Source organism: Montipora foliosa, chromosome 8, assembly GCF_036669935.1.
Source record: "Montipora foliosa isolate CH-2021 chromosome 8, ASM3666993v2, whole genome shotgun sequence".
NCBI classification, from domain to species: Eukaryota; Metazoa; Cnidaria; class Anthozoa; order Scleractinia; family Acroporidae; genus Montipora; species Montipora foliosa.
In genome coordinates, this window is record NC_090876.1 from 15,403,080 (window position 1) to 15,430,579 (window position 27,500).

At 37.7% G+C, this 27,500-nt stretch overlaps 2 protein-coding genes, 1 long non-coding RNA gene and 1 pseudogene across 5 annotated transcripts in view; 3 read left to right on the forward strand and 1 right to left on the reverse strand.

Annotated features, from left to right (window-relative positions):
• LOC137968130 (tyrosinase-like) overlaps positions 1-27,500 on the forward strand; it is an 80,244-nt gene that overhangs the window by 50,643 nt on the left and 2,101 nt on the right. For 2 of the 3 annotated variants that reach the window (XM_068814757.1, XM_068814756.1), the window contains one exon: positions 25,438-26,873. In XM_068814757.1, the coding sequence (XP_068670858.1) occupies positions 25,448-26,873 (1,426 nt within the window). In that variant the 5' untranslated portion in view covers positions 25,438-25,447. Of the gene's footprint in view, positions 1-14,295; positions 14,395-25,437; positions 26,874-27,500 lie in introns of those variants that run through there. The other variant, XM_068814758.1, reaches the window with a different exon arrangement.
• Positions 11,600-27,500, reverse strand: part of LOC137968133 (uncharacterized) — a 50,613-nt gene continuing 34,712 nt past the window's right edge. Inside the window, exon 3 of the long non-coding RNA XR_011116631.1 lies at positions 11,600-11,826. This is a non-coding gene — a long non-coding RNA (uncharacterized lncRNA). The remainder of the gene's footprint in view (positions 11,827-27,500) is intronic.
• The window catches only part of LOC137968129 (uncharacterized), a 197,285-nt gene continuing 185,590 nt past the window's right edge, over positions 15,806-27,500 (forward strand). Inside the window, exon 1 of the mRNA XM_068814755.1 lies at positions 15,806-15,818. The gene's annotated coding sequence lies outside the window, so the exon portion shown is untranslated. The remainder of the gene's footprint in view (positions 15,819-27,500) is intronic.
• On the forward strand, positions 16,154-17,681 carry LOC137967434 (uncharacterized; annotated as a pseudogene).

Below are 27,500 nucleotides of genomic sequence, written 5' to 3' on the forward strand. Positions count from 1 at the left end.
AAAAGAAATAATAGTGCGCCAAGTACAGAACACCTGGGGAACACCACATTTAATAGGAATGCAGGACGTGGGGAGTTATAGGAGTCAATTTAGACCATAGTTGAAAACGAGAGTTGAGATAACTTTGCATCCAGTTTAGAGGGGTCGCCTCGTATACCATAGAAATTTAACTTAAGAAGGCGAATGATACATGGCACTCTCAGAATTTTGGATAAGCATGGAAAATTGCTGATGGGCCCGGTGTAATTAGTGAACTTTATTATAGTTGATGTCTTCACTTTTGAATATCGGAATTCCTTACTGATTTTGAAGTCTGATCAGGAACAATACCAGTAGAAGAAAAGGAGATGTTACAGATTTTGAGGAAAAGGGAGATGCCAATGCGTCAATAGATGCTTTAATCACATTGATATTAATACGGTCTAACCCCTCAATGTTACTACGTTTAAGATACGACACTATGCAGTGTAAGATTTTCGTCAGGAAATAGTAGGCTGAGGTGTGTGATGTTATTCATATAATTAGTTACACGATCATTCGGTTATCAAATAGTCGAGTAAAGAGACACACGCACGAGTGCTGCTTAAATTCTCTGTATCCCTCGAGATCATACCTAACGGAACGATACATGGTGTCAAAGTAAAAGCCGGGAGAAGGTCAAAAGTATAGGGTAGGGGCGCTCGGGGGTACAGCCCCATTTTAATCATTTACGTAAACCCAACCTAGTACTACTTTCCTTATATGGCTAATCAATTTTTGATCTATTACATACAAACCCAACCTCATCCTCTTTTCCAAATGATGGCTAAACAATTAGGGAACATTAACTGACGGAATAATCAGGTAAAGCAATCACTCCAATTTGTTTCAACAGTACCGCACAGTTATTAACAAACAAACGTTATGGACGTCACAGCACAGCTGTGCCGGCTAAAACAATCTGGAGACAAACTTTACTTTTAAAACAATCTTATTAACATGCTAATAAGTCCGATGAAATCAGGGACTGAGGTAAATTCTCTGTGGTATGATATCATAGACTTCTGTTTTACCGAGAATGCGAAGATTGAAACACACTTTATGAGCGTCACATACTCAACAAAATGATGTCGCAAAGTTGAAAAAGTTTCAAGGGAAAATTCACAATGTGAAGAAAAATATAGAAGTTTGTTTAAATATTTTTTAAAGTACAATATGTTTGTGTTGAGTTTGTAGTGACCCGTAAGAGTAACTTTTGATGCCATTATATGGGTCGATAAGGAAAGGGTTTGTATGTTGTCAAATATTTTGAAAGCCATCCAGCTGTTGTCAATTCCGTGGACACATGAACACGACTGTGCTTGCCGTACTTGCGTAGAACGCAACAGCTGTGCCGTGACGTCATGTTTGTAGATAACATTAAAAATATATCTAATATATAATGATATAGGACTGAGTTGTAATTCTGTAATTCACGATGAATTAAAGAATATGGAAAGGAGTCTACATGTCCTTTTGTGATTCGACAATTAGTAGAAGTCGATATAATGGGAGAATGGTAGAGTTATGCTGTAGTGGGACAAGATATAGGAAATGATAATAAATATGATTGTCTCCCTAAATTGGCGGTCTAGTCCATGGTTATGGATATGGTAATGGAGTATATCGATTTTTATGAGAACATGTACAAAAATACGGGCGGAACGGAAAATCGGTATATCATCGGAAGTACCATATCGAAAATGTGCTCAATAGTATATGCCGTGAGTGTGAGAAACAGTTAATTTAGGATTGATCAGTGCTTCATAAAAGGTATTCGAAATAACGAAAAACGAAGAGGACAATGGAATATTAATTCATTATTATTAGGCGAAAGTCCAAGTATTGATAGGGTGATCGAATTCAGTCGATAATTAGTAAGTGAATTTTTTATTCCATATTTAGTTAGGAACTATCGACAATAGGACTGCCATGGACATAGTCATCGATGGTTCTCATTGTGATGTGGATGAAGAAGTAGAAAGTATTAAAATCACCACATCTCATTGTTACTTTTATAGCGTTGAGTAGATGTTGAAAGCTTTGGGGTAAGCATATGTACAAATTTGGATTTTGAGACCAAGTCTTTGTGCTTTCATTCAGCCGCGAATCAAAAGTGCTGCTGTGTACTAATAGCAATAAAACTAGTACACCAGTTGCTAGACTAGAGGCTAAACCTTCAGATGCAAAAAACAATAGATAGAGATTACCGAGTAAGTTCCATTTTTTTAAAACGTTTCAGTTTACTGCCTGTTGGTATGCCCAACACTTTCTATGGTATGTGTGGTTGATAGGGCTTTTAATTCCTTGATTGTTCTTCTGTCAGTTTGTCTGAAATATGATTCCAGTCAAAATGCTTTTACGTCGGTGTCATATATATATATATATTATCTATATATATTATTATATATATATACTATATATATATATAGATATCGCGTCTATTATAATCCTTTTGAATATACAATATCAGAATCCAGAAATCTGACCACATAATGGGGGATCCTTTTTATAAGATTGGTGGTTTAGGTTTTTGGTTTATGGCATATTGGGCTACTCCTAGGTCTAATGAATAATGGTAATTAGAATCAGCCAAAAGGCATCATGCGGACTGCTATGTGAGTGTAATATGTCGAACCTGACAGAATATTCTTTCCAAGAAGAACCATGGTATCCAACCACTGCGTGGTCCTATGAGTCCTATTTCTCCATTGTTTAATCGAAGAATGTCTTCAATTGATTTTGTCAGCATTTAAAAATGTTTATGATATAAACTTGATAACTCAACATGATTTTTAATAGTACAGCGTCTTATTAAAGGCTGTTTTTCTTGTGTCTCATTGAAAAAACTATCTAATGTATTTTATTATTTCTGGTATCATTATTAATACTTATATTAAATGTTAACTCAGTCATTATGTCTTTATCGAGTTAGTGAATAATGTAATTGAAAGTAAAGATTGGCATGCTTCAGTATACATCTAAATTATTTTTAAGGTTAAATTTTTATATTCAATAAGTAATTAAGATCTTCATTCGGCACATCAGTGTTTAATAGTGGTATTTGGAAATGAGCTAAAGCTAGTGATTAAATTATGCCTTAAACGTTTGGAGTTGTGTTGCTGAACTGGTAGTGTCGTCTTCTGTTGTCCAAGCAGGAACAATAGTGTATTTTAATTTGAAGGCGTTGTTTATGTTACTCCTAAGACTGTTCTATATAATTTTTATTTCTGTCAATGTTAACGTGTTTGGAAGTAATAACTTTTGAGAGACGTTCGTTATTGTGGGTATGATTTTTACATTAGAACATTGTGTGTTTACATATCCGTCTGAAGGAAAATGAGATGTGTGAAGGGTATGTCCCTTTCAGTTCAATTGGCATGATGCATGGTAAATCTTTCATTGCTGATTATTTCATAAGCTTTTTACTAATCATAAAAGACTGAAAATAAAGATCATTCTTTGCTTCATTTTTGATTCCATAAATCAGAACATAGGGGATGGCAACAGGATTGGGCTATCGTTGTAAAAAATACACTGAACGTTAATATATAAACGTCTTTGTATCAATTGTGAAGGAATACGGGACCCAAGTTCAAGAGGCTACGCTAATACTTATAAATCCGGGAATTTACTTTTTTGTTATACTGTTGTCTATATTATTATTCATTTTTTCAAAACTGGATCTGAAAAAGAATTGAAATTCCATACTGTAAAAAGGGGATTTTTGAAAAATATATTTCAAGACAGACTGAATACTGATGCTGAAATTATATCGAAGCAATTTGGAAAAGATTGAAATCGTAAAACCTTTAGGCAGACTTGAAACATCTGTCGTTTTTGAACTTTCATAGTGAATGCTTTTTTGTTGGTGTGGGTAGTCATTATAAGTAATCAGATTTGCGTCCTGAATGCCAAAATCATTTGTAAATTCACCATCAGACATTGCATGTTTCAATACATTTTTTCTGTTTTCATGTGTGCGTATGTGGCTGTCATATATTTTGTCATTTACTGGCTTCAAAAGTTACAGCATCTTTATCGTTTGTGAATTTTTCACATTTTCGATCTTGTTATTATCCATGTTTAAAAATTGATTCATTGTATTTGGACCACCGGATTTTTTGATATAAGTAGCCAAAGGGTTTGGACATTTTTTAACTGAGATCATTTCCCGCATCTTGATAGCCAATTCGGCTCGGTGTAAAATTTACAATTCTTTTTAAACCCATGTCAAGATTCGCAGTCAATGTGTGATCCGACCCCCCCCCCCCCCCGCCCCCCCACCCCCCCACCTCGCAAAATAACTTGATTGACAATTGGTTTAGCTAGCCAGTTCAGTATCAAGGTAACCTTCTCTTGACAATACCCGTTGATTGTGATCCCATTACGGAAGTCAAAAAATCACCAGTAACACTCACAGATCCAGCTTTTTCTAAAATTAAGAAGGGAATTGGTTGTTCACTGATTGGATGTTGTCGTCAACAAATTTTTTTGTCGCTGCATCAGAAGTTTGCAAGCTGGTTGTAGCCAAATTGACTATTTTTTCGTTTTGATGTCAATTGAAATTGAGCTTCAATGTTTCCAGGAATTTGTGTTTACATCGAAAAAAAATCTAAAATGCTTCCAGTTTGCACATGTGTAAGGAGCATCTGCAGTACCATGTCTTCCAGGTCCGACACTTTCAATTCTGTTGTTGTCCATGTTTAAAATACCAGACATTTTATCACGTTCCATCTTTTTTTCAAAATGATTTGACGTGTTATTGTCATCAACGTATTTTTAGTGAACATTGCCAAAAAAAACCATCTTTTGCTGTTGGTGCTTATCAAGTTTTTGGACTTGGTTATCTCCTATGTTCAAATTCCAGTCATTTGGTTTTGAACCGTCCTTTTTTATAAAGTTATTGTCTATGTATTTTTGGTAGTTGCGTCACTATTTGATTGTGGCTCAGCGACATTTCTCAATTTTTTATTTTCGATATCATAATTCCCATCATCTGTCAATTTGAAACCACACCTGGTAATCCCCTTTGTTGCTGATTTGTGTTGATGAGGATGGTAACCGTCCATTCGAATAACTCATATATAATTGAGTTATGTTATATTTTTTCATTGAAGTTTTTGGTTGTGAATTTCCGTGGCTGATCAATATATACGAAGCAATATGTTCTTTAGTTGCTTTCTCATATAATTCTTTTGGAAAACTGTTTTCCACGGCAAATTAGGCAAATTAGCACTTGGAAAATCATAAATAGAGAAATGCGAGCAGTTCAATCTGATGTCTTTTGGTGTCTTATAGTAGCTCTGACTCAGATAAATCACACTGCAATTTTTATGTCTCCCCCGTATAAAAATAGTCGACTAATGGTTTTTGGTTCTCATCACAGACGAAATCGTCGAATATTACCAGTTTCTGACCATCGTCTGTTAATTCAGAAACTGGTAGTATTTGATTATTGCTTGCTTCAATAACATCATAACGAGCCTCATCACTTATTGGCTGAAACATATCCATAAGATTTTTATACTTGGACTGCTCTAAGGTTTTTTTGTCATATATTTTGTCAAAGTACAATAAATTGTATATCATATGCATCAATGTGTTGGTTTTTCCTGATCCTGAAGGACCACATACCAACATTCGAAAACATCGGTCAGGCATTAAATCATATAACGTACTGTCTAAAGTTTGAGACCACATCGTCTTTAACATCGTAATTTGGTATTATCATTATATTATATGGGTATATTTTTTCAGTACAACATGGTGTTCAACACGGTGTTCAACGCGGTGTTCAACATGGTGTTAAACATTATTTTTTATATATGATTTTCATTTTTATGTAATGTAATTATATAACAAAAAAAATGAGTTTATTGAAATGGAAAGAACTTGCAAAGAGTAAATCTGAATTAGGGGATAAGATCAATTATGTCCATAATGCAATTACGAAACATAAAATTGGTGAACAGACAAGCCAGGAGTCATTGCTGAAGGTATTCAAACCTGTGACTAGTAAATTAGATGATGTTATCGACAGTAATTTGAGGATGCTTCTAAGGAAAAAACCACAACAGAAGAAGGGGGAAGTTCCGAATTACGGCATTGATATCGAGGATGAGGTGCCAGACATGAATCTTAGTGATTTATTTGATGAAGGAATTCAACCTGAGACTACTAAGCAACTAGTACCAAAACCACCAACATGTGAACAATCTTACAAGATCTTATGGAAGGACAGAAAGGGATATATGTTGATCCTCAGTACTTCCCTCATGAACCACAGGATATACCACCAGAATATGATGACGACGATGACATTGGTTATGCATTAGATGATGAAGATATGGATAATGAGATATTGGATGATCTTGGTATTCAAAATTATGATTCTGTTGAAAAGGTACCAAATCAACAAGAAATGACTCAACAAAAAAACAAAATATCTCAATAAGATTATTAATGACGCTAAAATAAAAGAAATCAATTAAAAGGTTATAAGGCCTGTGTAACTAAACAATTCAACAGTGGTTATATTTCTGAAGCTGAAAGGCAAATGGAAAATAAAAGAATAGATGATGCCAGAGTTACATTAAATGAATACATAAAACATTATGAAAATAAAGTCAAACCAATAAAAGGTTGTCGACTTAGAATAAAACAAAGAGGTGGAAATGTTATGTTTTTCAATGATGTAAAGCAGCTTGCGAAAAAATTAGAATTGATTATTGGTGAAATTTTAGCAGGTAACACATCAATTCAGATGCGTAATACTGGAGTAGCTATAATGGACACATTATTGAAAATGTCGACAATAAATAGACCACTATACAGTAAATTATATAGTCAGTATTTTAAAATATAATTAATGTAACGGTATTATATATAACGGAACGAGAGATAGTATTATCATCTTATAGTGTAAAAATCAAGAAAATAACAGGCCTAAGGATTTCACAACAAAATTTAATAGACTGATCATTTTGGATAGTAATTTGCAGCATTTTATCGGTCTTAAACGAATTATTAACGTGTCTTTCACATGGTTTAATGTAAATTCGTCATATGGTAATCAATTAATTAAATATAGCTCAGATAATGGTTCAACATTTCACGATATTACTTTTCAGCTGGAGTCTGGAATTATACTACGTTTAACGCATATATCAAAATATAACGAAGACAGGTGACAAGTATCCTATCACTCTTGAATTCGATGATGCAACATTTCGAGTCACGATTTGTTTAGCCAATCAATATCAGCTTGATTTATGATCAAGTAGTTTTAATAAATTGATTGGGTTTGATAAAAACATTATTGACAAGTAACATAAACATCGGTCCACGAGTGTCCATTGTGATTTGATAAACGAAAGCCTTGTAGACGGTCAGGAGACAGACATCATTTATTCCTTCTCGACCAGTGTACTCCAACCACGTTATTCCTTTACCATCGAACCACGAATAATTACATTTAATCCTGTGAATAAGACTACTATAAATAGTATCAGAATATACATAACTGATGGAAAAAGAAGAGTGGTTGACTTAAATGGGGCAGATACATCTTTCTCATTGATTTTGAAAAGCATTTAATATAACATAATAATATAAATGAAACCATATGAATTCAAAAGGTACTCTTTCTTCGAAGAACTTCAGGATAAGATGCTCGTGCCTATGCAGTTACAATTTAAGATACAGCTACAAAATGACAACGAATTGCTCCAAAAACTCAATGGAGTCGATGATGGAAGGGTAGTAACAGACAGATTTCTATTATGGGTTCCGAAATTAACTCCAAAGGACAGTCTATACGATAAGTTTGTCAGTTCCTTTTTGACTGCGGGTAAATGGACGTATAGCAGAGAAATGTATGAAGTGTTAGCACTAACACATAGCCTTGGATTTTTCCAGACCTCCTCCAGTATTGATAATGTCACGGCTATCTTTGTATATCTACAACGGGCTAAATCAAACAATGCAGAGGCGAATCCATATGAATTCGATACCTGTAATATCAATGCTGATCGTGGAAATGGTAGTTATTTGACAACATGTCGTTTGGAATATGGAAATGGTGTCTTTTATCCCGAAACTGAATATGACAGTGAAAGTAAAGTAAGGATTTTTAACGATTTAATGTCCTATGGGATGAGAAAAAATGATTACAACACCGGCACTCAACTGAATTTGTCCAATTATAACAGCCTGTATCCAATCACCTTTTTTGATCTATCATATCAAACAGAGAGAGTAACAAGAGACCCCAAACAGTTGAATTTTAGGTATAAACTGAACGCAAACAGTGCAGGAGACAGTCCTTTCAACGTACATGCTATCGTTTTATATGACAAAACAGTTGTGATTGACAAGGTGGGTAATGAATTGGTTACAGTGTAAATAACCAAATTAGTAATATATCCTTATTTCATGTATGTTTTATAACCGTAAAATTATATAACATATATTATATACAACAAATGACTCAACTTAAAATAAATGTAAAATTATCGGAAAACCAGAAAAAGAATCCGAGTAGCGCTTACCATAAAAGGGAAACGATTGTCTTAAGGCTCGCAAAAGACTCTTCATGGGAATGACACTTTGTATGTCCCATCAACTGTTGTAAAAAGGTTAGAGAAGAACAGACGATTGATGAAAGGAATGGATATTAAATTAGCCAAAACCAACATCAGAAAGCAAGTCGGTGGCAGTTTATTGTCTTCTGTTCTGACGCTAGGTCGGGCATTTGTACCAACCATTGCCAAAACTGTTGGCCTTTCTGCTTTAGGAGGACTAGCAAGTGAAGGAGCTAGCCAATTGGTTAAAGCAATATCTGGAAAAGGGAAACAGTCAGGTGGTTTTCTTGTGCCACAAGACAAAATCAATAAACTGATAGAATATAAGCATCTTCTATCCATGAAACAAAAACAGGATCTATTGAATGCCCTTCAATCAGGTTCAGGTGTCCATATAAAACCAACAAAACACAACCAGGAGGATTTCTCAGGACCTTATTGGCAAGTATTGGTATCCCACTTGCTAATGAGGCTATAAAAAAGACAACTGGAAAAGGCGCTCCACGAATTGGAACTAGTAAGGGTAAAGGGGCTCCAAGAATAGGTATGACACCACTCCCTTTTTCTGGATCTTGGTCAAATGATACCATTGGTATGGGGATTAAAAAAAAAGGCTACCAAAAAAGAGTCAGGAAAAGGTCTATTATTAGGGAGGAACAGCCCATTCAATGGCATCCCACTATTAGGAGCAATACTGTAAAACCAAAATTGCATAAAGATATACCGTTAAGTAATCATGATTTGATTAAATGGTGTAGATATTTAAATATACCAATAGATGATGTTCTGTCAAGGGATGAAAGAGTTCCACATAACCATAGACAGGCGTTGTTTATCTATAATCTTGAACCCTCATATATGAGTGGAAGCCATTGGGTTGCAATTATGTTAAAGATAACGTTATAAATTATTTTGATAGTTTCGGTATGCCTTCATTTCAAGAGATTGTAAATCATGCTAAAAGAAAGAATGTGACTCTACTTCATCAAAATAATCAGATCCAGAATGTAAAAACGTCTACATGCGGCTACTTCTGTTTATACTTTGAAAGGAATAAGGGAAATTCGTATTACAATCTATTGGAAGTGTATATTGGAAGACATATATGACACAATGAAAAATGAGAGATTTATCGAACATTATTTTAGAAATATCTAACTTATATATATAATGGTAAAATCATATTGTGTTAGACAGAAGAAAGTCACTGAATGTGTTGCTGGTAGTGAAAGATATGAAAGAACTAAAAATGGTCGAACTATGTTAAAATGCATTTGTGCTGAATGCGGTATTACAAAGACCAAATTTGTTAAGAACCGGGGAAACTGATTGGCCCGTCTGAAGGGGCGGGCATATTAGGTTCTATGGGTAATGCAGCAGCAGAACTATTTTTAACAAAAGGAATACCTTATCTTGGTAAAAAAGCAGTTGAAATGGGTAGATATTACACATCAGAAATGGTACGTGATCCAAATTTGCAGAAAAAAACCATTGATTATGCTTTGGATAAGCTTAATCCAGCAATTCAAAATGTTGGATCACAAGCTTTGAATCAGTTGTCAACACAAATCAGACCAAATAAAAAATACACAAGAAACAGAAAAGATCTCGATGGTGGTGCTCTTGATATTCAAAAACAGTTAGCAAAGCTTGGAGAACTGCATTTGAGAACTCCAACGGGTAAGAAGTATAATTATTGTGGACCTGGTACAAAACTAGTAGATAGATTGAATAGCAATGATCCAAAATATAGAGATCCAATAAATAAATTAGATGCTGTTTGTCAGCAACATGATATAGCATATAATGAAGCTGGAGATAACCTAGCTAAAAAGCATGCAGCTGATAAAATTATGGAAGATAGTATAAAAGCAATACCATTCGGACAAAGGCCATGGTTTGCTACACCAACAATGTATGCCATTAAAACAAAAAGAAAGCTTGGTCTTGGTGTTCCAAAAAACGGAAAAAGCCGTCGAGTGAAGAAAACTGGCAAAAAAAATTAGCAGATGAATTACATACACCCATAAAACGCAACTTTACTCGACGGCATGTAATTGTAAATCATATTGATGAGATATGGGCGGCAGACCTTGTTGGGATGCAACGATTCAGTAAATGGAACAAAGGATACCGATATCTTTTGGTTGGATCGTCCTATTGAAGGATAAGAAAGGCGAATCCGTTATGAATGCCTTTAAAACAATATTCAAGGAAGGTAGAAGACCACAATATCTACGGGTTGATAAAGGTAAAGAGTTCTATAACAAACATTTGAAAGACTTATTAGAGAAAAATGGCATACATATGTATTCAACCGAGAATGAGGAAAAGTCCTGGGTTTAGGTGGAATAGAACAATCAAGTCCAAAATGTCGAAACAGTTCACTGCTCAAGGTAATACACAGTATTTAGATATGTTACCAAAATTAGTGAAAGAATACAATAATACAAAACATTCAAGCATAAAGATGACACCTATAGAAGCAAGCAAAAAGGGAAATAAAGGAACTGTTTACTTTAATCTATATGGTGATATGGGGCAAGTAACATCTAAACCGAAATTTAAGGTCGGTGACAAGGTCCGAATATCCAAGTATAAACGGAATGTGTTCGACAAGGGTTACACACCAAATTGGACAGAAGAATTATTCATAATAGATAAGATCCAATACACTAATCCAATCACATACAAACTAAAAGATCTCAGAGGTGAAAATATTCAAGGGAGTTTTTATGAACCTAAATTATTAAAAGCCAGACAGGATGTTTTCCGTATTGATAAAGTCATTCGGAGAGATTACAAGAAGAAGCGCCAGGCTTTGGTGGAGTGGAAGGGATATAGTGATGACTTCAACCGTTGGATATCGTTTAAGGACTTACAAACAATCAAGTAATATATTATATGATTGCAACTGGCAAAGATTTCGATTTGTTTTTGTCTAACATATATTGTAGCAATTACTTCAGTATATGTACTGACATAGCTATCACAGATAGCCAAAAATGTGAATCGTTTCTGGCTATTTATTAAATCTTTTTAAACTCGCTGAGTAGTCATTTAAAAATAAAACATATAGATATAATAATGGGAAGACATAAGATATATACTGACAAGGAAATCAAAGAAAGAAAAAACAAATACATGTTAAACAAAGAATGGTACTGTGACATATAAAATACTGGTCGAAATTACACTCTGGCTGGAAAATGGTGCCGCCCACCTGAAATCAATAAAACATCAACGCAATTCAGAAAAACAAAATGAATCAAATTAAACCAAATTATAGTTCAACGGATCCATATATTGGATTACTTGAATTGACCAACATTAAACGAATTTTATAACAACTATTTAAAGACAAAACTATAGTAATATATATTATTAAAAATAATATCTCAATGAATAATACGAAAAAAAGTGATCTCAAGAAATTGAGCAAATCTCAAGTAATCAAAATGCTGTTGAAGCAAGAGAAAAAGAAATTTGAAATCATCATAGTAGATGATACTAAACCAAATGAGAGACCAATTCCCAAACCAAGGACTTACAAACCAGTCCCAACACCTCCTAAGAGTGTAAATCAAATGGTTAAAGATTATGAAAACAACATAATTCTTCCACCATTAGAATTCAGGGACAGACCAGTTCCAACACCAAGAACTAAAAAACCAGTACCATTACTGACAACTAAGATAGAGCAAACAGATAAAGCTCTGAAAGGCTATACAAAGTCTTATGAAATCAATATTAAAAGTAACAAAGACCCACTTATGCAACTACAAAACACAAGAAAGGCTGTCGCATAACATATTACAAGTGTACTAACATCCATGAAAGGACTAAAATTTATTGAAACGCTTAAGGTAACATTTACAAAAATGTCAGATGGAGAAATAGTGTATAAGTCCGCCTATTTCAACAGCCAAGTTCAAACAATCATAAATAACACAGAAATTGCCAAATCATTACAATTATCAAAACAAAATATTTTGAACCAGATAGCGATCTGGATATTTGAAGGATCGGGATGGACCATTGAATCCGTTGACAATCATTATCTTAACATTGTTAAATACAAACCGATGAACGGCTCATCATATATCAGACTTCCACCAGAACTAAAAAACAGTGCAATGGGATTGATCAACATAAAAAATGAGGATAATGAATGCTTCAGATGGTGTCATATCCGATATCTAAACCCTCAAGCCAAAACCCACAGAGAATCAAAAACGTTGACAAACAATACATTGAAAATTTGGATTATTCAGGAATTGAATTCCCAGTGACTGTGAAACAGTACAACAAAGTAGAAAAGCAGAATGAAATCAACATCAACGTTTTTGGTTATAAAAACAAACAACCATACCCGATTTATGTTTCAAAAGAAAAGCATGAAGACCACATGAATCTATTATTGCATGACCACAGAAAATGAAAACAAGCACTATGTTCTTATCAAAGATTTCAACAAGTTCATGTATAACCAAACAAAACTCAAAGACATTTCTGCATGCATTGTCTTCAGTGTTTCAGTTCTGAAAAGGTGTTGATCAATCACAAAGAAAACTGCATCCAAGTGAATGGCACACAAGCGATTAAAATGCCAACAAAAGACAACAACATATTAAAATTCAATAATTTCCATAAACAGTTGGCTGATCCATTTGTAATTTATGTAGAATTTGAAGCTATAACTGAAAAATTCATGGATGTCAACCAAACAATGACAAATCATTTACTGAAGCTTATCAGAAGCATACAGACTGTGGTTATGGATACAAGGTTGTTTGTTGTTATGACGATAAATAAACAAAACCAGTACAAATTTACAGAGGAAAAAAAGCTGTGTATAAATTCATGGAAGCTATGTCAAATGAAGTCAAATATTGCAAAAAAATGATCAAAAAAGAATTCAACAAATCATTGAAAATGGCAAAAGATGATGAGGACAAATTTCAAAAAGCAAAGGAATGTCATACATGTGAAAAAGAATACAATAAAACTGATGAAATAGTCAGAGACCACTGTCATATTACAGGGAAATACAGCGGATCCGCTCATCAAGACTGTAATCTTGACTTTCGAAAAACTGATAAAATTCCTGTTATATTCCATAATCTCCGTGGGTATGACAGCCATTTTATAATGCAAGAGATTGGTGAAATAGTCAAGAATCATACATATACAAATAAAAAAGGTGAAAAATGTCAAATGAACATCAATGCAATACCCAACAATATGGAAAAATATATGGCTTTCATGCTTGGTAATAATCTGACTTTCATTGACAGTTTCCAATTCATGAGTTCTGCTTTGGCCGAAAAACTTGTCAGTAATCTACCAAAAGAATCATTGAAATATACCTCTCAAAAATTCAAAGGTAAAAAGCTTGATTTAATGTCACAAAAGGGAGTCTACCCCTATGACTATATGGATTCATTCAATACGTTTGATGAAAAGCTGCCAACAAAAGAGGACTTCTTAGTATTATGAATAATGAGCATATCACAGATGAAGATTATAAACATGCTCAAAATGTATGAGATACATTTAAACTTAAAACAATGGGAGAATACCATGATTTATATCAGTGTTATATCTTAAATCTGACATCCTTCTATTAGCTGATGTCTTTGAAAACTTCAGGAAAACTTGTTTAGAATACTACAAGACCCTTGTCATTATTTTACATCTCCAGGTTTGTCATGGGATGCGATGTTGAAGATGACTGACATTAAATTAGAGCTTATGGTTGACATTGACATGTTTCAATTTATTGAAAAGGGTATGCGAGTTGGTATATCATATATTGCTAATCGATACGGAAAGTCAAATAATAAATACATGAAAACATACAATAAGAAGGCGCCCTCAAAGTATATCATGTATCTAGACGCGAATAATCTGTATGGTTGGGCAATGAGTCAATATTTACCAACTGGTGGTTTCAAATGGATGACTAAAAACCAGATTGATAAGATAGACTTAGCCAAGTATAAAGAAGATAGTAATAAAGGTTTAATACTAGAAGTCGACCTAGCATATCCAGAAGAACTACATGACCTTTATAATGACTACCCACTGGGACCGGAAAAGGTTAACGTAACTGAAAATATGTTGTCTGCGTATTGTAAAAACATCGCGAAGAAATATAAAATATCAACTGGTTTAGTTCATAAATTGATACCAACATTAAGCAACAAAGAAAAATACGTGCTCCATTATAGAAACCTACAATTATTCACTGATATTGGTTTAAAATTAACTAAAAGCCATCGAGTACTAGAAGTTAATCAGTGGTTAAAACAGTATATCGATTTCAATACACAGAAGAGAACAGATGCAAAGAATGCTTTTGAGAAAGACTTCTTCAAGCTTATGAACAACAGTGTATTCGGAAAAACAATGGAAAACATCAGAAAACGAGTAGATGTCAGATTAGTAAGTGATGAAAAAAAACTATTGAAAATGGCTGCTAAACCAACATATGTTAGCAGTAAGATATTCAATGAAATTATAGTGGCAGTGCATAAGATTAAAGAAACACTTACCCTAAACAGTCCGGCATATGTGGGTATGTGCATCTTGGATCTGAGCAAGACATTAATGTATGATTTTCATTATAATTATATCAAACAAAAATACGGTAGCGAAGCGAAATTATTATTCACAGACACAGACAGCTTGACCTATGAAATTGAAGCTGATGATGTCTACTCAGACTTCTGGAAAGATAAAACAGTCATTATTCACAAGATTCTCCATATTTTGACAAGACAAATAAAAAAGTAATTGGTAAATTCAAAGATGAAGTGGCAGGTATACCAATCACAGAAAGGCCAAGAAGACTGCCAAGGGATTCAAGAAGAATATCATCAAAAATAATATCAGGCATGAAAATTATAAACAAACACTATTCGAAAACAAACAGATGTACCATAAGATGAAAACAATAAGAAGTCAAAATCATGAACTAGGAAGTTACGAAATAAATAAAGTATCACTCAGTTGTTTCGACGACAAAAGATATATTTTAGAAGGCGGGGTAATCAGTTACGCGTACGGACATTATAATATCAAACATTAGTTGCGTGACATCACGACACTTTCCCGTGATTTTTTACCAATCACAAACTTCATATTTTTACTTCACAATTGTGAAATTTTTCAGTGAAACTTTTCAACTTTGTGAAATCATTTTGTGAAGAGGTGATGCATAAAATGTGTTTAAATATTCACATTCTCGGTAAAACAGGAAGTCTATGATGTCATACCCTAGGGACGTTACCTTAGTCTGATTCATCGGACTTATTAGCATGTTAATAAGATTGTTTTAAAAGTTAAGTTTGTCATCCAGATTGTTTTAGGCCGGCACAGCTGTGCTGTGACGTCATAACTTTTGTTTGTTAATAACCGTACGGTACTGTTGAAACAAATTGAGTGATTGCTTTACCTGATAATTCGTCAGTTAATTCACCTAATTGGTTAGCCATCATGTGGAAAGTAGTATGAGGTTGGGTTTAGTAAATGATTAAATTGGGCTGGTACCCCCATACCCTATACCACTGTCAAACCGTGCATGGCTGTCCGGTTGTCGCAAACTTTGTAGCCTGAAGCTGTCCCACGACAAGCCCCCAACGTCTCTTTCATCGGGAGCTTCGAACCCCGTGACTCACATTATACCTCCAACAATACCTCTACCGCCTAAACTCGAACTCTGTGGCAACCTCAGTGCCAACTGGAAAAGGTTCAAACGCTTGTGGACAAATTACGAGATCGCCTCAAGACTCCAAATTCAAGGCAAAGACCTTCGAGTGGCCACGCTGTTGACATGTGTCGGGCCTGACGTGCTTGACATCCGCCTCAGAGGATGAGAAGACCGATATCGACAAAGTTCTAGAGCTCCTAGAAGAATATTGCGTCGGTGAGACCAACGAAATCTATGAACGGTATGTTTTCAATAAGCGCGACCAACAACAAGGTGAGTCATTTGATACATACTTGACCTCCTTACGTTCTTTGGTGAAGACGTGTAATTTTGGCGAGCTGAAAGACAGCCTACTACGAGATAGAATTGTTTTAGGACTTTCAGACAACAGTACAAGAAAAAACTGCTTGCTGAGCCAAAATTATCTCTAGAGAAATGCATTAATATCTGCAGAACCAACGAATTTTAGAGATATCACCAGTGATGAAATCAATGCTATGCAAACCACCCGTCACGCACAGCGAGCCACTGGATACCCGCAGCGAACCACAGGACACCCACGGGGAAACACACCAGTCCCACGAAATAAAGGCTCCGGCCAGGGACACAACACCCTGAATCCCCCGCTGATAAAGTGTAAATTTTGTATGACGTCTCACGCGAGAAAGAAAGAACTGTGTGTAGCATGGAACAAATCATGCAAAGATTGTGGTACTCTAAATCCCTTCTCGGGTTCCTCGGTGTGCCCAGGAAGGCAAACTAAGCCCGCTGTACATGAAGTCGACGAACTGTCCGTAGATTCGGATGATGATTATTTCCTTTATATCGAGTCAATAGACGCAACCAGGGAAGATAATTGCCCGTGTAAGATCTTTCCGTCAATGCGCCTTATAAATCACTATGTTAGATTCCAACTCGACTGTGGTGCAACAGTCAACATTTTACCTGTCAATGAATACAAGCAAATTGCTAACGATCCAGCCCTTGACAGGCTAAACAACACGACTGAAAACGCTGCAAATGTTCAACAAAACCACCTTGAAAGCGTTAGAACGGCTAGCTTTGAAACTGTCAATCCAAAGAATGACGAAGCCCTAACCCTGGAATTTGTAGTTGTGAAAGAGGGCCATATGCCCATATTAGGGGCACAAGCAATTCAACAGTTCCAACTCGTCACTGTTAACACCGACAACATAATGTCGGTTGATAGCCCTCTTGTACACCGTGACATCATAAACGAGTTCCAAGATGTTTTTGAAGGAGACGGACAGCTCCAAGAAGAACTCCACTTAGAAGTAGACAAGCCAGTCCCTCCAGTAGTCCTGTCCGTACGCAAAGTCCGTTTGCTCTTAAAGAAACACTAAAGGAAGAACTACACCGACGTGTAAAGAAAGGCATACTAGTCCCTGTAGAGGTACCTACGGATTGGGTATCCTCTATGGTAGTCGCTACAAGAAGAAATGGCAAGATACGTCTCTGTATCGACCCGAAGCCGCTTAACAAAGTCCTCAAGGGAAACCGCTACCCCGTACCTCTACTCGACGACCTCCTTGCTCAACTAACCAATGCGAAAGTGTTCTCCGTGGTTGATGCTAAGAACGGCTTTTGGCATGTACAACTCGATGACGAAAGCAGTATGCTCACCACCTTTGGGACCCCCTGGGGCCGGTATCGCTGGACCCGGATGCCATTTGGAATTTCTCCAGCGCCGGAAGAGTTCCAAAGAAAGCTTGACAACGCCTTTCAAGGTCTTAACGGTGTCATGCTGATCTTCGACGACACCCTGGTCTACGGTGTCGGGAATACCGAAAGGGACGCGATGGACGACCATGACAGAAAGCTCAAAGCCCTACTGCAACGATCCCGCGACAAAGGCATAAGACTTAACAAGGAAAAGCTAAAGCTTCGTTGTAAAGAAGTCGAATTTATGGACCACATCATCTCGGCCGACGGCTTGAAATCAGATCCAGCCAAGATCCAAGGGATCAACGAAATGCCATCACCAACCTGGAAACAAGACGTTAAGAGGTTGCTTGGAATGCTTAACTATTTACAACGGTTTGCGACAAACCTGTCAGAACTGACAGTCCCTCTTAGAGACCTTCTCAAGGAAGATGTGCATTTCCAATGGGACGCCGCTCATGAACAAAGTTTAACCGCCATTAAGAAAATGATCTCCGAGGCCCTCGTCCTCAAGTTCTTTGATCCTAAAGCGAGTGTCGCGATCCAGTGCGACGCATCAGACAGAGGGCTAGGTGCATGTTTCCTGCAGGATGTCCAGCCAGTGGCCTATGCATCTCGCTCCATGACAGAGACGGAATCACACTACGCTCAAATTGAAAAAGAAATGCTAACCATCGTGTTTGCCGTCGAAAGATTCGAGCAGTGCGTCTACGGCCGATAAGTCAAGGTCCAAACTGACCACAAGCCCCTCGAGAGCATATTCAAGAAAAGGTTGATTAGTGCTCCTAAACGACTGCAACGCATGCTGTTAAGACTACAGAAGTTTGACCTGGATGTTACCTACAAGAAAGGTACTGAAAAGGTTCTGGCCGACACACTAAGCAGAGCTTACAGAGTGACCTCTGAAACAGAAATGACAGCTTCTAAAACGCTAAGAGGTGAAACTGAAAGAAACGTCGAAGTCATCAACATGGCACAATATTTGCCTATCTCAGAAACTACACAAACTCAGATGCAAGCAGAAACAGAAGCAGACTCCATCCTGCGAGAGCTGAAGGCAGCCATCCGACAAGGCTGGCCTCCGTAGAAATCGGAAGTTGCAGTATGCATCCATGACTACTTCCCATTTAGAGACGAGCTCACCTTACAGAACGGCCTCATTTTTAAAGGAGAAAGACTTGTTGTCCCCTCCGCTCTGAGAGACAGCATGTTGGTGAAACTCTACTCCAGTCACATAGGCATTCAGGGATGTTTACGAAGAGCCAGAGAGGTCATTTACTGGCCTGGCATGAACAAAGATGTAGAAGACTAGAAACTTTTAACAATTACCAACGAGAACAAGGCAAAGAACCTATTATCAGCCATTCGATCCCGTCCCGCCCTTGGGAGATGGTGGCAATGGACTTGTTCCAACTTGAAAACAGAGATTTCCTTGTCACGCTGGACTACTACTCTAATTGAATGAAGGGGGTAGTTTCTAAAGAAACTGCGGTGCTGGGTCGGTAAATTTGGTTTTATCAACGGAGTTGATAATGTAACTTGGCCACCGTACAGAGATTCTAAAAGCTGACGTTTCGAGCGTTAGCCCTTCGTCAGAGCGAATCAAGGAATTGTGAGTTACGTGTAGTTTTTATAGTAGAGTAGGAGCTACGCTATTGGTGGTAACATGGGAACGTGAAAAATAGGAATATATTAGTAAATGAAAAGCGTTCGTCAATACCGTGAGGATTAAGGGTGCCGATTTGGAAGAAGAAGTTTTGTTCCAGATTCTTGCGGCTTTCCGTCGTACCTAGATGTAGGGAAAGGCCGTGGATAGCCATGTGTTTTTTGGAGTGGTTAGGGAGATTAAAATGACGACCGACTGGCTTAGATGCATCCTTGTCATTCTTATCAACATCGCGAAAGTGTTCGCGGAATCGGTCACCTAGTCGTCTACCTGTCTCGCTAATGTATAATGTATTGCATAACGTACAGGTTATGCAATAAATGACATTTGCGGAGGTACATGTGAAACGATCGGTGATCTTAACAGATTGCTCAGGTCCCGATATCTTGCTAGTGTTAACAATGAAAAGACAAGTTTTGCATCGTGAGCGCGCGCATTTGAAAGTACCCGGTTGCTGGTTAGTTTTGAGCGCGCTTCTAACTAAAAGGTTGCCTACGCTTTTGTCGCGTTTGAATGAAATAAGTGGAGGGTGCGAAAAGCGTCTACCAGTCTCGGGATCATTTTGGAGTAATTTAAATTTGTTAAGAATGATACTTTTGACTGCGTGATTATGAGGGTGGAAAGTGAGGGTGAATGGAATTCTGTCATTCTTATCTTTTTGTGACGTTTGTAGTGATGACTGTCGATCATCTACTCTAATTACTTTGAAATTGACAAGCTATCATCCAAAACGGGAAAGGAAGTTATTGGTAAAGTTAAAGCTCACTTCGCAAGACATGGGATCCCTAATCAAGTCATCTCAGACAACGGTCCACCATTTTCATCTGCCGAGTTCCAAGAGTTTGCACGCGCTTACTCATTTGATCACTTGACGAGCTCACCTGCCCACCCGCAGTCCAACGGTAAGGTAGAGAATGCCGTGAACACCGCACAAAAGCTGATGAGGAAAGCCTTTGAAACCCGTAGTGATCCTTACCTGGTACTTCTTGATTGGCGGAACACGCCATCAGAATCCATCAACGCATCACCAGCTCAGAGGATCTTTGGACGTCGAACCAAAACCCTCTTCCCAACATCAACACAGTTGCTCAAGCCCAAGATACCTGACAACATCGAGCAGAAACTCAAAGAGCAGAAAGCCAAACAGACCTTTTACTACAACCGTGGTACCAAAGAATTGCAAGGACTCCATCCAGGTGACACAGTGCGCATTGCGCCACCCAAGAGTCTAGGCAACAGAAAGGCTTAGACAAAAGCAGAAGTTGAAAGACAAGTTGACATACGATCGTACGAAGTACGTTTAGAAGATGGGAGAGTATTCCGCAGAAACCGGCGACAACTTCGGCAGACTAAAGAACCAATGAAGCCAGAGGTTGACGGACCACCTCCACCTCCATCTAAGCGACAACCATCGGATCCGGTGAAAACGTCAGAACCACAGACTACTAAACAAACTAAACTGCCAGAGGAAGTGCGCAAGAACCTTCCTGACAAGGACAACACTGGGACCTGCCCAGTTACACCAAGGGAAGAAAAACAGGAACATGCAAAGCCACTAGGTACACCAGTCGTCACCAGGAGCGGAAGAGTTGTAAGGCCAGCTGTACGCTTCCAGTGACTTCAGTAAACGCTATACCGGATAGAGACATCGACCGATACCTGATTAGTACAGATGCATTAATAGGACAGTGACATTTAGTTATTTGCTATTATCCTTATTTCTTTCTTCCTTTCTTCCCTATGGAACGGGAGATGTGACGTTATCATATAATCAGTTACACATTTATCACATAGTTATTAACCTTATGTAATTTGAACCCTGACGGGTGCCTATCGGTTGTCAACTAGTCGAGTAAAAGAGACACACGCTCGAGTGCTGCTTAAAATCCTCTGTCTCTCTCGAGACCATACCTCAAAGAACGATACAAGGTGAAGAAACTATCCGCAAAAGAACCTTTCAGATATGATTTGTGGTCAACAGAAACGTGGGAAATTTTGGCAGCTAGCCAGGGACCAATGTTAGTAAAGAATTTGGTAAACTTGCTAGTAACTGTTGAGGGCTATTAACAATATTACCTCTGTTGTCTTTCATATTAGTGTAGGGTCTAGAATAATGAGATTTCGAGGAGACCACGCTTTTACTTGTAGACCAGGTTTGTTTTAATGATGAGCGTACAGATGTTAATTTGTCATGGTAGTACTTTTTCCTACATAATTTAATTATATAGTTGTATTTGTTACGAAATTTAGAATATGCAGCTTTGTTAGTAGGTGTTGGGTTATTACAGAATTCCCTATAGAGAGAATATTTCCTGCAGCAGGAGTTTAGGAGCCCTGAGCTAAACCAAGGTTACGTTTGGTTGATGAACGTTTTTTTGCTTTAGCAATCTTAACTGGAAAGCCATTATCATGGATAGAATAAATGGAATCCATGAAAGAGATTTATATGCTTCAGTTGGTGAAGACGTTTATGTGAAATCGCAGTTGGCAGAGGCAAGGTGGCAACGAAAAGATTCCATGTTGCGAGTAGTTATTTGATGCTTAGGCAGAAGCAGGGGTTTGATTCCAAGTTTAAGAGGAGAGTTGGTAATTTGGAATATTGGTAAGTGGTGAGAAATGTCTGACCAAAGGATACCACTGAATTTGTCATTGTCGAGATCATTAGGAATAAATGTTACCTATTAAAGTGGCAGAATGAGAAGCGATCCTGGTAGGTTTAGAGATAACGGGATAGAAACCATTAGAGTACATAAGGACAATGAATTCACTAGTAGGGTTATGTGAGTCTGCACTAAGAACATTGATATCAAAGTTCCCACGAAGGAAGCATAATTTGTTCTCAAAGCCAATTTTTTTGAGGACTTGTTTAACGTCATCATTAAAAGTTTCTATTTGGATGCTGGGAGGCAAGCAGCCATATTATTGTTTGGCTGGAGAATCTCAACAAAGACAGATTCATGGACATGCATTGTTATGGGACTCCCCTAGATCGTATCTGCTCCAATTCATAGGCATCATAAATAAATATGCCTGCACCACCTCCAGATCCAGTGGGTCTGGGGTTAAAAGATGAAATTGTAGCCAGTAATATTATATAGGCCAAATTTTAGATAAACCAATAGCTGAAAAAGATGTATTAAGGGTGGATAAGTATTCTTGTAAGTCAACCGAGTGCTTTTTCAAGCTGCGTATATGCAAATGGCATAATGAGAAGCATTTAGAATTGGAAATGTCAGGGAACATATTACTAAACTGTCTGATGCTAAAATAAGTACAACGGAATAATAACTTTGAATTTCAAGTGAGCAAATTGAGGTCTGGGTCAACATCAGAATTATGAAGAAGTTGGTAAGTGTCAGGTTCTTCTAGAAATGGATTGAAAATTTGGATTCCATGATAGAGCTGTCAAGGTTTAAAGAGGATTGAAAATCTAACAGAGCAAGTAGAAAATCAGTATCATTTTCAAAATGATCAAAAGGAAACATGTCAGCCAGGCAATTAGTGCAAAACCCGTCATAATCAGAATTGGTCAGATCATTATACTCAGAGAGAGAAAGTGAGGTACATTTCATATGTGTCCACAAGTGGCAAATGTCACAGAATATAGCCTTATGGATATTATGAACTCTAAATTTACATATGGAGCATGGATTTTTAACACAATCAGGCATTAAATGAAGGGGGCAAAATAACCAGTTAGAACTAATATTGGATATTGTATGGGCGTTTACGATCTTTAAGCACGCGACGACCAGATAATACCGCAACTTTAGAATTGTGTTTGGTAAAGCGCAGAATGATAGGTCTAGGTTTCACAGCAGATTTCTTATCCACTAGTTGAGACCTACTAGTATCATTTGAGGCAACATCAAAATCAAGTTCAGATTTAAAGAAATCAATGGCTAGGTCATCAGTATTTTCCTCTGGCTCCTCAGGTGAATTAAGGCCTGGGCTCAGATCTATTTTATGAAAATAAGCGAGGGGGTGGTCTAACTATTGAGCCATTTCATATAACACGAAATGACTTTGGGACATCGTTAACAGCAATAAGATTTGAAACCTTAACTGCTATATAGGATGTTAGATTATCACGTGACATGTCAAAGTTATTTTTAGCACAAAAATCTCAGCTAAACGGCAACACGTTTTATCATTTTCTGGTGGCTGGATCTACCTTAATGATGTTAACACTATTGGGTACATCAATTCTGTGCTTGGACATTTCCAGATAATTTTAAATAAATGTCCGATAAAACAAATCACTTTCTAAAGGGGAACGGGCACTAGTACAAAATGCCGTATATTTCCAGAACTGAAGACATATTTATCAAAGACCAAGCACGGTTCGTTTTCTTTTAGCATTTTGATTAATGTAATAGTAGCGAAATGAAATAAATTGAAGCATAAACTGTTGCCTTTTTTTATTTTGAGTTTTGTAGCCGTAACAAGTCACGTGACCACATTTGCATACGTTATCCACATCAATATACAAACCTTTGTGACGTTATTTGTCTGCGAAAGTCTTAGGTTTTTATTACTAAACATTCAAAAGTTAGACCACCCCCTTACTTTTTTGTGCAATGCCATAAATTCTGACACTCGTTCTTCTTGTGTATTGTTCCAAGTCATCAACTTGTTGAGAAAGTCCGTCATTATCTTCGAAATCAGTTATCTTTTTCACGAGTTCAGATAGCTATTGATTCAGAGTGGTAAACTTGGAATGATTTGAAGCTATAAACGTTTTCAACTTTTTTTGTGAGTCACCAAGTCGATCTCTGATTTCAGCAGCATCAAAATTGATACTTTCTGCAAGAGATCTTTGAACGTTATCAATATCTGATGAGATGTAATCATCGACAATTTTAGTGACGTAGGATTGCATGTTACTCGTAACAATGTTCGGTAGCGATGATTTAACCCATTCGTTGCTCGTTGTTCGGTGCTCACTCTCCCAGACTATGGCAAACGTGCATGGGGGCAAAGTCACGTTATTTGCTATGTCAAAGTATCCAAGGGCAGTACGTTGGAATTAGCGTGATCGAAATTGCACCAAACACAAGTATAGCTTGCGCAAATACAGACGAAGGTCTCCAAGCGGTCACTTTCGTAAGAAATAAGTAAAAATGCTTGCTAGTAAATTAATACATCTGGAACATAGATGCAAGATTTTTGGAAAGCCGGGATACTACGTCACTTACCCTCCCATAACGACACCAGGTGTTTGTGGGACTGAGCACGAAATCCAACGATCCCAGGTTCCTCTGGGAAATATGTTGCTTAAGACTACAAGATAGCGCGAGCGGCGATCGAGGTGAGCCTGTTATTAAATGTCCTGTTAACGTTGTTTACTGCTAAGACAACCTATATTCACATATTTTATTTCCAACAATCTTTACATTTTTCGGGAAAAAATTAAAAAAAAAAAAAAAGAAGAAAAAATTGACTTGATTCGTGGTTGACTCGCGACTCGAGGTTGACTTGCTCTCTTGGATGGTTCGTGTAACGCTGCATCTCACGTTAGTCAAAAATCTTGCGTTAGCCTGGACCCCCTATTTTTTCTTGAGTTCGTCGAGATCGCAAGAAAAAGTATTTACCGCAGGAGATTTGAATGAGCTCATTGATTGCAGTATAATTTAGTACCCACAAAATACGCATGATATGCAATATATTTCAGTTTTCCTGACAAATAGACTCTTTGTGTGCATCTTTGTGTTTCCTGGTAATTTACAATTTCCTTGGAAATAAACGATCCTCGCTTTTATTGCTTTTAGGAAGGTCAAGATGAGTCAAAGAGTCGCTTTCACTTGGCTTTTGCCTTATTTTTTTGCTGTCAGTTTACCCTTGATAGAAGGCCAGTTTCCTAAAGTTTGCGTCACGCTCGACAGCTTGAAGAGCAAAGAGTGCTGTCCGATCCCAAAGGGCTTCAGTGCGCCTTGTGGTAGAGATGGCAACAGAGGCACGTGCCAGGAGTTGACGATTCGTGAATGGAATTTTACCTACAGTCATTACAAGGCATTCCAGTTGGAGGACGATCGTCACGACTGGCCAAATGCCCTCTACAACAAAACCTGCAAATGCAAATCAAACTTCGCTGGTTATGACTGCAGCAAGTGCGAGTTTGGTTACTATGGTAAAAACTGCAACCAAAAGAAGATCCTGACGAGGAAGAATTTTGCCAGATTGTCAGCCGAGGAGAAGGATCGCTACATGAGATACATCAACATGTCCAAGTACTTTGAAAGTGATTATGTGGTGACTTTGACTCCTTACAAAGTGATCTACAGGACCGTGCAGGCTGGTGGAGACCCCGCGTCCTTGTTTCACAACGTCACCAACTATGACTTTTTCGTGTGGATGCATTATTACGCAGCACGTGATACAATTCATCCAAACAACAAAACGGATGCAGACATTGACTTTGCGCATGACGGCCAGGGATTTCCTTCGTGGCATCGACTGTACCTGCTTGCTTGGGAGAGAACTTTGCAGGAAATTGCCGGTGATGACAATTTTTCTCTTCCTTTCTGGGATTGGACCTTAAGTAAAGATGAGTGTGACCCTAGCATTTGCTCTGAAGATTTACTTGGCGTGACACAACAAGAAAACGGCGTGGTGAAAGGCAAATATTTTAAAGATTGGTACGTCATTTGCACTGCAGAACAAACCAATAACCTGTTGTTAATGTGTGATCCTACAAATCGGCAGCCCAGGCTGGAGCGTTCGACGAAGAAGGAAAGGGAAATAAAAGCCAAGACCCAAGGATACACAATGACTTTTCCAAGCAAAGATGAAGTCAATTTTGCTCTCCGCTTTGAAACCTTCGCCCTACCGCCTTACAGCAAAGAGTCGAGCTGCAATTTCGCAAACATCCTCGAAGGCTACGCCAGTACCAAAACTGGATATCGTTTGCCCAACGTCCACACCTTGCACAACCAGGTTCACATCTTTATTGGGGGAATCATGGGAGACGTACCCCCATCTGCCAATGATCCAATTTTTCTTCTGCATCATTCTTTCGTGGATCGCATCTATGAAAAGTGGCTCCGCAAGTACAACAAAGACGCCTCTGTTCTTTCTCTCCTCGACGCACCCATTGGCCACAACAGGCACGACGTCATTGTACCATTTTTCCCATTGTACACCCATCAGCAAATGTTCAAGAAGTCTTTTGAGTTCGGTTATAAATATGAGGAAGTTGACGAAAATGGTAAGTACTTTGCGGAGGCCCGGTGGCCTCATCATTAGCTTCATCGCACTTAGGTACTGTGATCAAGGAGGCAGTGCTCTCAAGGCGAGGTCCTTGCACTTCGATCGGGTTGACCCTTGAGATGACATATTTTTCTGTGGGTGGCTCGGTGGCCTCATGTTTGTGCGCTCGCCTCAGGGGTGGGCAGTGCACATTCGAATCCAGGCCGAAGACACTATGTTCTGTTCTTGGACAAGACACTAATCTCACAGTGCCTCTCTCTCTACCCAGGCTTACAAATGGGTACCGGTGAATTTAATGCTGGTTGTAACCCTGGGATGGACTAGCATACAAATCCAGGGGGTAGTAGAAAACTGACTCAGTCGCTTCATGCTACAGAAAGCTGAGATAAGCGTAGGCCTTATGGGTGGGCCCCGTAGCTCATATGCAGACTTTACCCTTTTACTTTAATTAAAGCGTTATCGAACATAAACGTAGTATACATAAACGTGAATTCAATAGTGCACCCTGCCTCACGGTGTGAACAAAGGTGACTTCGCCTAGTCATTTCCATGATTCATGTCTTAGCGTTCATCATCGAGTTATGATGTACTTGGAGTAAATCTTTACAAGGATTCAAAAGTTAAG